Here is a 10205-nt window from a genome sequence, read left to right as displayed (position 1 = left end):
ACTTTGTAGACCAGGCTGGCCTCGAACTCAGAAATCCGCCTGCCTCTGCCTCCCAAGTGCTGGGATTAAAGGCGTGCGCCACCACGCCCGGCCAGACATTTCTTAATAACTGTCTCTTTAGTTCACTTATTGATGCATATCTTAATTACATACGAGGATTATCAGGCAGAGCCCTGTCAAGTCACATTCATTATGTCACCTGTGTAATAGAGTGACACTGAGGCTTTTATTTGGCTCCTACGCCCTGGAAGGCGGGTCCCTAATATCCAAGTCTGTGTTGTAGCTGAAACTTCATTTGCTACAATCCTCCTTCATTAATGGAAGGATTAACCCAACTTCCATGGGAAGCAGAGAAGACTATGAAGCCATGAGGTAAAGCTGTTGCTTTTTAGAACAGACCATCGGTGGTTGGACTGAGCATGATGTGGTTGACTTTCCCAACAAGCCATTCCACCCCAGCCTGCCTGGCTGCTTCCTCCACACCCCAGCCTGCCAGCCTGCCTGGTTCTTTTCTGGTTAATCACTTACAAGCCTCACAGTGTTCAGCGTGATCATCTGATTGCCAGGCCATTCATTAAAACGCACACTTACAGGATAGGTAAGGCCCTATAGGACTGCACTTGCTTAGCACTGGCCAGCCAGAGCCAGTTCACCTCCTTGAGTGCTAGGAAACTTTTCCTGGGATTTCTAATCTTAGAACTTGAGAGTCCCATCAACATACCTGCTCTTGCAATATGGAATCTCCCGCCTCCACCTCAAGCTTTGCCGGAGGCCTACTCTTTTGTTTATTTGTTCTGTTTCCTTTTGTTTTGTTTTGAGACAGGATCTCCCTGTGTAGCCCTGGATGTCCAGGGAACTCACTCCATGGACCGTCTGTCCTCGAACTCACAGAGATCCTCATGCCTCTACCTTCCGAGCACTGGGATTAAAGGCTTGTGCCACTGCCATCTGGCTAGCTTAAGGACTCTTCTGTAGGCTGGTTTTCGTTTTGGTTTGATTTTACTTTATATATATGGTGTTTTGCCTGCATGTATATCTATGTACCGTATGTCTGGGGCCCACAGAGGCCAGAAGAGAGCAACAGATTCCCTGGGACCGACCGAAGTTACAGGTATTTTGTGAGCCACCACGTGGGAGCTGGGAATCAAACTTAGGTCCTCTAGACAAGCAGACAGCGCTCTTAAGTTCTAAGCCACCCCACCAGCCCCCACAAATGGTGTGAAACCAGCTTCTTGGGCTTTGAAACTTTTTGATTCTTCTGTTCTGAGGACTGAACCCTGGGGCTCCGTGTGCACCAGGTCGGCTGCTCTACGAACGAACTTTATTAACATGAAACTCCAACCCAGATTTCCAAATGATCTTTACGTATTAGTCACACAGAAGCCTCAGCCACCTCCTCAGTGAGAGAGAGGACATAAAAGGGATGTGAATGCCTGAGCTTGAAAAACAAAGAGACCTAACACAGTCCTCAACAGTAAGGGGCTGTGAGGTTTGCTGGTCTCACTGAATACGTATAAGACCCCAAATCTTGGTTAGAACACACTACACAACCCACTGCTCTTACCAGCTTGCGAATCCTGTCCAAGACAAGGTCAATGATCTCCTTGCCAATGGTGTAGTGGCCACGGGCATAGTTATTGGCAGCGTCCTCCTTGCCTGTGATGAGCTGCTCAGGGTGGAAGAGCTGGCGGTAGGTGCCAGTGCGAACTTCATCTGGAAAAGGAGAAGACATCAGCCATCGGCCACCAAGGACACACACAAGCTCACTCACCCTTCTGGGTCTGGAGAGAGATTCTGAGTATGTGACCAAGAAGGAATGCCTCGGGGAAGCCCCCNGCCNGCTTACCGATGACTGTGGGTTCCAGGTCTACGAACACTGCCCGGGGCACGTGCTTGCCAGCTCCTGTCTCACTGAAGAAGGTGTTGAAGGAGTCATCTCCTCCCCCAATGGTCTTGTCACTTGGCATCTGGCCATCAGGCTGGATGCCATGTTCCAGGCAGTAGAGCTCCCAGCAGGCATTGCCGATCTGGACACCAGCCTGGCCAACGTGGATGGAGATGCACTCACGCTGTGGAAAGGGGGAAGAAAGCGTGAGAATGTGACACACGAGGCCTTGGGGCATGGCTCAAAGACAGGATCACTTTTCAGAGGCCACTCCTGCCTAGGACTATACTTCAAAACCAAGACTTTTTACTGAAGAGCTAACACAAGGGAAACAGTCCTCTGAAAGGCATCAATACTAACGACCCAGTAGGCAAGGCCAGGCCCTCCAACAGATTGTATCCACGGTAGTTCAGGATCACTTTTCTATTGCTTTAGAAGGACATTCAGGATTATGCCAGAATTCCCCAGTTCTGAGTCCTGGCACTTGAGGCAGGACCTTCCCATGCCAGCACCGAGTCAAGCTGACAGTCCCCTCTGAGCTCACTGTGGTTCCTGAGCTCACAAAACTTCCTCTTCCCTTTGAAACCAGCTCAAACTAGCCCCCATGACTCACAAAAAAAGGCTAGATAAGCAAATAGTTGTATGCTAAGAGTGGCCAGAGACAGTGCAAGAACAGTTTTCCTTCCCAGTCTCACTATTAACCCGTCTGGTGGGATGTTTTAAAGACCAGAAGACTCCTAAAACTTTACCACAATAGCTTAAGAAATGGGGCTGGAGAGTGGAGAGAAGAAAGGAGCAATTAGTGGCTCCCTAGTAGAGTGTACATTTCTGGCACCGTGGAAAACTACAAGAATCTAACCATGGGGGTCCGGGGACATCCTTGTTTTCCTTTTCTTATTCAATAGTCACTCTGAAGTTACCAAACCCATTTCCAATTGGTCCAATGAGACAATAAGCGCAGATGCTGAACCCACAGGATTCAGAGGGACCCAGTGTTCATCATAATTCAGTATGAGATGAGGACCTTGAATTTGGCAGAAAACCTTCACATTTAACATTAGAAGCCTCCCACGGTTGCTACTCTTTTCCTTTAGTAAAGACTTTCAAGTTTTAAAGTCATGAGCAGGAAAATCAATTCAACATCCAGGTTCTCTAAGGAGCAGCTTCTCAGGCCTGGGTAATAAAACAAGTCAACGCTCTCAACCTTCCACCCATGTTTCCCATGAGACAATCAAGGGCTCTGACCACATCAGTGAGATCAGCGGCTCCTGCACCGAGAACTGTGGGGGAGGTGCAGCTCTAGTTCAAGTGACCTTCACCTGGACTTTAGAACCTCCAGTCCCCAGAAGCTAGAAAGAACCACAGGCAGGCCTAAGGAGGCACGGAGTCTGAGGCCCATTGATTCTAATGTGGCACTTCAACGGTAGCCTTTTGGTTCTAAACAGCTTCTTTGTGCTTGCAAGATAGCAAGTTAAGGTCAATTTCTGCCAAGCCAGATAATGAGTTCAATCCAAAAGACCTGAGTGTAAAGAAATCTCCACAGGCATGCCATGGCACACATACATCCACATGATAAATGTAAAATCTTTAAAAAACAAGCCTGTCTCCTGGAAGCTAAGAAGTCAAAGCCAAGAGGAACACATGAATCACTTAGTCTAGCCTCCACTGGATAAGAAGAGGCTTGCTGGTGTAGCAACGCCAGACACTTAAGCCATGCTTGCCTAATAGGTGAGCCTGGGGCTTGTCTGAACTGTATCTTTGTGGCTTTGCTTGATCCAAAGCACTTGAGCCAGTTGTTACACTTTTGTAACCAGAGTCCTGTTAAGGCATCCCTCTTTCAGAATGCAATTTTGAAAATGTCCTGGGGTATGGGAGGGCTGTAGGCTCACCTTTCCAGAGAGCTCACTACTGAGCCTGGTCTCGGAACTCCGAGGAAAGCTGCCCTCTCCCGCCCCCCCACCCCCAAGCATACCAACTATCCAAAAGTACACGCACACAAGTGACTAAAACAAGGAGGCCAACAGCTTTGGGGGGCTGGAGATTTAACTCAGCTGGGAGAGGTCTTGCCTAACTGTACGTGAAGTGCTGTGCTCTATCCCAGCACCACACAAAATGGTGGATCAGGCCAGTAATTCCAGTCCTAGTGTGGGAAGGAGGCGATCAGCAGTTCAAGGGTCATCCACGACTATAGATCGGCAGAGGCAGCTTGCACAACATGAGGACTGGACACTTCACCTCCCCGAAGCTTCCGTAGACCTTAAACAATACTGGGATGGGGTTTTCTTTTAAATTTTTTTCTTTTTTTTCTTTTTTTAAGATTTATTATCTCTAAGTACACTGTAGCTATCTTCAGACACACCAGAAGAGGGCGTCAGATCTTATTAAGGATAGTTGTGAGCCACCATGTGGTGGTTGGGATTTGAACTCAGGACCTTTGGAAGAGCAGTCAGTGCTCTTCCACGCTGAGCCATCTCTCCAGCCCTTCTTTTACATTTCTATTGGCAGCTGACCAGGTGCACGATTTTGTTCCCCTCTCTTCTGAGGAAGATAAAACACAGGGGCTTCCAGGCTAGGTAAATGGTCTCTCAAGTACTTAAACGTATTTAGCAGGGAGGTTCCTTTAACCAAAATTAGTCACTCTCTAGCCTGGGACCCACCAGAGGCTGAGAAGCCCCAAACTCACGAGCAACCCCTCTCCCGGTCTCAGCCTCTAAGTCTAGAGAGCTAGCACCCTCCTCCAAGCCGGGCTGAGTTCCTGGGAACTTTGCTTTTGAGACAGGGTTTCACTGTGTAGCCCTGGCTGACCTGAACCCAGAAGATACTGCTGCCTCTGCCTCCAGAGCCCAGGGATTGCCGGCCTCACCCATGTTTCTTGAAAACTGAACTAATACATTGTTAACTAGGTGAATGATCCTAGCCCTTGGGTAGTGGAGACAGAAGGATCTTGGTTTCCATTGAAGGTCGTGTTTGGCCACATAAAGATTTCAAGGCTGGCATGACCTTCGTAAGACACTCAAAAACCAAAGTGCAACCCAGGTGGCTTGCTTTTAACCCCAGCTTGGGTGGCAGAGGCAGGCGGAGCTCTGAGTTCCAGACCAGCCTGGTCTACAGAGTGAGTTCTATGACAGCCAGGGCTACACAGAGAAACCCTTTATAGGAAAGGAGAAAGAGAAGGAGAAGAAGAGGAGAGGAGGAGGAGAGGAGGAGAGGAGGAGGAGGAGAAGAGAACACTGTTGGTAGTTTACTTTAGCTTTAAATAGAAAAAAAAAAATCACGGACATTTTTCCTAACTGGGCTAAAAATGCCGTTGAACTAACACTAAAAACTAGACTGGCTTAGGGGATCTGACGTCAATTATTCCCTCCTACGGAGGAGCTCGCCTTCCCAGGTGCACAGCTGCAGCTGGAAGAGCCCGGGACTGGCCACAGGTGACTCAGCAGCGAGTCACAGGGCGTGGAGACGGTGCCCGGAAGTATTTGCTCAGTCCTGTCCGGAGCGCACGAGGCCCTCTGGGCTATCCCAGCTTGGAGACAGACATCATCATTTGAGGAAAATGGAGACCTTTTAGTTTCTCCAAACTCTCGTGATCATTGTGAAAGTTCCCTGCCTTTCCGGGAGCGACGGGCGGCCGAGACGGGATGCTCTCCCAGGAGGATCGAGACAGAGATACCCGGGTCGAGTCCTCCAGCCCAAAGCGACACTAGTTTAGTGGACTAGGCTCTCACACCCTAATCGCTAGAAGCCAGTCTAACTGGAGGCGGCCGTCGTGGGGCTATTGCAGGCACCGTCTCCCGGGCAGCCCTCAGCTCCCGCGGTCCCTTCAGACGACCTCGCCGCTACCCCAAAGCCACACTCACCATATTTAGTCCTTGAAGTGGTCGGCGAAAACTGAGGAAGTGAAAATGGGTGACGAAGATCTCCCACTAGCAGACTACCAAGGAGTCCGGGGGAGAAGCTGTATGAGGTCCGCCTCCAAGACAGGGCTTATATACCCTGGCCGGGCCACGCGTCGGGAGGGCGGACACAGGACCCCGCCCCGGGCCGCAGCGAGGCCGATGATTGGCGGGTTCGAAAGTTCAAATCAAACTCCGTAGAAGGAGCTGGAAGTGGGAAGGGGAGGAGACACCCAGGGTCCAAGCCAGGGCCAGGTAGGGCGGGGAAGGAGGTGAGGAAGGCGATTGGAAGTTGGAGGACAGCGAGATCTTTGTGGAGCTCTGGCCGGAAGAAAGTCCCAGGTAGAGAGCGGGGCGGCCTGGCTCGGCCCCCGGGGACTCAACAGCTGATCGCCGCCGCACTTGTGGCTCGGTCGCCCCACCCAGGCCTTGGAGCCCGGAAAAGTGAGCCAGAGAGGTGACCCGGTGACCTGCGGCTGCCGGCAGGGTGGTGACTGCGATCGCTTCAGGGGGCCAGGATGGAAACGCCCAGTCAACTTGACGGCACAGTGGGAGGGGTGGAGCTGAAGTTAGCCCACGCCAAAGCCGGTTACAGAATCACCGGAGTTGCAGCCCTTGAAGGCAATCTTTCCTAACCTAGGTCTCAGCTGCGGCCAATGAGTCCTAAGCACTTTACTCCCGCCTTCTAGAAGGCTAGCCCTTTCCTCCTTCCTCCCTTCTTCCCCCCTCCTCCCCAAGGATATTTGCCAGAGCATCCCGAGCGCCCTTTTATTTTTGAAGGCAGAGTCTCCCTCAGCTCCTTTTTAAGCGAACATTCCGAGTCGTAAGAGCCTTACCCCATTAGGTACAAAATTATTCGGCCCATTATGAGAGGAACTGGTAAGTTCTTCCCGCCCCCGCCCCCAAAGATGGGTTCCCCGCTGCAGTGCTCAAGCTAGTCCAAGGCGATCCACACTAATTCCTTTCTCTAATTCTGTGGGATGCCGAGTTCACACTGTAGTACCGCATTCTCTCTGGTCCCAGAGCCGGGGGGGGGGGGGGGCTGCTCTCCTCATTTTACAGTCAAGAGGAGACGAGAGTTCAGGGAAACCAATCAGGTGAGTGTCTCCACCGTGGGAGAAGTTGGACTTTCCTGCAGCGCTACCCTGCACTAGACAGACTTGTCTGAACAACTACGCAAAGCAGATTTCTCAGAAGTGCCATTCAGCCCTGCTGAGGAGATAAACGGCTCCCTGGGAACTGGAGTGGTGCTTGCCTGTCCTCCTCATGCTAAGGAGAGAGAGAGACAGGAAGAGCCTGGAGCTCACAGGCCAGCTGCTCTTGCAGTATCAGAGTTCAGTGAGGAACTTTGTCTCAAAAAAAAAAAAGGTGGAGAGCTATTGAGAAAGGCACCCAGTAATGAGTGACCTCTGACCTCTACATCCACATGCATGTGTGCCAACAGTTAGAGATACATATGGCACATATGCACACATGTGCATGTGTGCGTGTGCGTGCACACACACACACACACACACACACACACACACCTCACANNNTCTCTCTCTCTCTCTCTCTCTCTCTCTCTCTCTCTCTCTCTCTCTCTCTCTCTCTCACACACACACACACACACACACACACCACAATGTAGAAAGCCACCCTTATTTGAATGTGATGATGCATACCTGTATTTCAGCAGGCAGGGGACAAGACTGGCAAATTCGATCCAGGCTACTTTGTTTCAAAAAGAAAGAAAAGACTAGAATGCCAGGGATGGCTGGGAAAAGTGGTACAATACAGGTAGACAAGGTGGCTCAGTTGTAAGGTCATTTGCCACCAAGCCCGAGGAACTGAGTTTGACTCCCAGGACCCATCCAGTGTAAGGAGAGAAGCAACTGTAACTGATTAAATTACCTTATCTTTATACCAATAAAGCACCGGAGGCTTAAACTAAGGTAAAGACTTGCTAGCTCAGCAAGGTAAGTTTATGTTCTTAACTATATACAAAATATCTATTTACAAGCCTGATTCCACAACTAAACTGCTAGCTCTTTAGAAATTTCTTTCTGGGGCTGGAGAGATGGCTTAAGAGCACTGACTGGTCTTGCAGAGGTCCTGAGTTCAAATCCCAGCAACCACATGGTGGCTCACAACCACCTATAATAAGATCTGACGCCCTCTTCTGGTGCTGTCTGAGACTGCTATAGTGTACTTAGATATAATGATAAATAAACCTTTTTTTAGCTAAAGTGTACTTAGATAAAAAAAAATCTTTAAAAAAAAAAATTTCTTTCTGAGTCATTCTACAAAGCTAGTCTACTTTTCTCTTGAGCTCCTCCAAACCCAAGAGGGCTCCTTAGCTCTCTTTCCTAGAATATTGTTTACCTGTGTCCTGCCAGCTGCTTCTCTGTTTTCCTGTAAGTCAAAGAGAAAATCCCTATCTCTTACCTGGAGCTCCTTCCATAAAGAAGGCTCTTCCAAGCAGAGAGACACAGACAGAGACAAAGAGACAGAGAGGAATAAAAAGAAGTGGTAGTGTTATTTGTGTAAACTTTGCATTAAAACTTAAAGGTCATGTTCATGAATATAGGAATAATCAGACAGAAGACTAGACCAGGGAAACTGAGTGTGGTGGTGCACACCTTTAATTCCAGCACTCTGGAGGCAGAGACGCAAACCCCAGAGTTCGAGGCCAGCCTAGTCTACAGTGAGTTCTAGGACAGTCAGAGCTACACAGAGAAACCCTGTCTCAAAACAAACAAAAAGGAACGGACCGGGCAGCAGCTGGGGCAAAAGCTTCCAGTCACAGAAAGCCTGGGGTGTTCTTGGGCAGAATGGGAGGGCCAGAGGGATGGAAGTGGTGCCCGGTGAGGAGCTCCAGCACAGTGGAGCGTGCCTGAAAGCGCCGCTACTTAGGAGGCTGAAGCAGAAGGATCACAGGTTTGAGATCAGCCTGAACAGTTCAGGAGACTCCATCTTCCCTAGCATTTATGGTGGACTGAGTATAATTCCCAGCGAAGGAGTGGAAGGCAAGAAAAACACAACAGGAGCTGGAGAGATGGCTCAGTGGTTAAGAGCACTGACTGCTCTTCTGAACGTCCTGAGTTCAAATCCCAGTCAACTACACCGGGGCTCACAACCATCTGTAATGAGATCTGATGCCCTTTTCTGGTGCTGTCTGAAGACAGCTATAGTGTACTTACATAATAATAAATAAATCTTTAGGCTAGAGGAAGCAGGGACAGGCTGGAGCGACCGGAGCAAGCAGAGGTCCTAAAATTCAATTCTCAACAACCACATGAAGGCTCACAACCATCTGTTCAGCTACAGATGCTTGTGTACTTGTGTACATAAAATAAATAAATAAATAATTTTTTTTAAAAAAAAAAGAAAAGTAGAACAGTTTCTGTACTTTTCAGCTTTAATACATAAGGGGCTAGAGACATGGTTCAGTAGTTAACACGCCTGCTCTTTCAGAGGACCTGAGTTAGAGTCACAGAACCCACACGCTACATACAGTAGCTTCCAGGGAATTCAGCTCCCTCTGCTGGCCTCTGTGGTCACTGCATGCATATAGTACATAAACATACAGGCGAAATACCCACACACAAAATAAAATCTTAGTGTATAAAGTGAAACACAGACAATATTAGGGAAGAGAGAAGCTTTTTTTTTTTTTTTTTTTTGGTTTTTCGAGACAGGGTTTCTCTGTATAGACCTGGTTGTCCTGGAACTCACTTTGTAGACCAGGCTGGCCTCGAACTAAGAAATCTGCCTGCCTGTGCCTCCCGAGTGCTGGGATTAAAGGCGTGCGCCACCATAACCGGCTTGGGAAGAAAGAAGCTTAAGAAGAAACCAAAACGGCTGGAGAGTTCAGCAGTTAAAAACACTGACTGCTCTTCCAGAGGTCCTGAGTTCAATTCACAGCAACCACATGGTGGCTCACAACCATCTGTAATGGGATTTGATGCCCTCTTCTGGTGTGTCTGAAGACAGGACCAATGTACTCACATATAATAAAGAAAAATAGATTTTTTTTTTTTAAAAAGAAGAAGCCAAAAAAGTCAAAATCCCAGCCCTAGAGAGGGATCCGGCTTCTCAAGCGGCTACATCTATGATTCTCAGCAGCCCTGTATGTGAAGCTCCCGAGATTCCCGCCTTGCCGCTGCCTTCTGCACAGAACAGAGCTGTCACATCCTCAGCAGAGCAGCTGCGACCCCACCAAGATCAGGCCGGCTTCCATTCCCTCATCCGACAACTCTCAGCGCGGCTGCAGTCACACCCTTCTGGGCACCAGCCCCTGGTGCAGGGGATACTGCGCCAGCGGCTCAGGACTCCTAAGGTATTAGCATGTACCGGAAGTAAAATGTTCATCGTTAAAAGCTATGCAATGAGCCGGGCCTGGTGGCGCAGGCCTTTAATCCCAGCACTCGGGAGGCAGAGGCAGG

General features: G+C 49.3%; 1 protein-coding gene across 1 annotated transcript in view; it reads right to left on the bottom strand.

Moving 5' to 3' along the window:
* LOC110334563 (tubulin alpha-1C chain-like) overlaps positions 1–5834 on the bottom strand; it is a gene marked incomplete at its 3' end in the record, with an annotated part of 7277 nt that extends 1443 nt beyond the window's left edge. The window contains exons 1-3 of the mRNA XM_021216288.2: positions 5743–5834; positions 1847–2069; positions 1565–1713 (exon numbers count right to left, since the gene is read on the bottom strand). Of these exons, the coding sequence (XP_021071947.1) occupies positions 1565–1713; positions 1847–2069; positions 5743–5745 (375 nt within the window). The remainder of the gene's footprint in view (positions 1–1564; positions 1714–1846; positions 2070–5742) is intronic.
* Positions 5835–10205: the final 4371 nt, after the last annotated feature.

The sequence above is a fragment of the Mus pahari genome, chromosome 17, assembly GCF_900095145.1.
Source record: "Mus pahari chromosome 17, PAHARI_EIJ_v1.1, whole genome shotgun sequence".
Lineage (NCBI taxonomy): Eukaryota > Metazoa > Chordata > Mammalia > Rodentia > Muridae > Mus > Mus pahari.
Note: the sequence above shows the minus strand (reverse complement) of the source record. Positions and strands in the feature narration are given on the sequence as shown.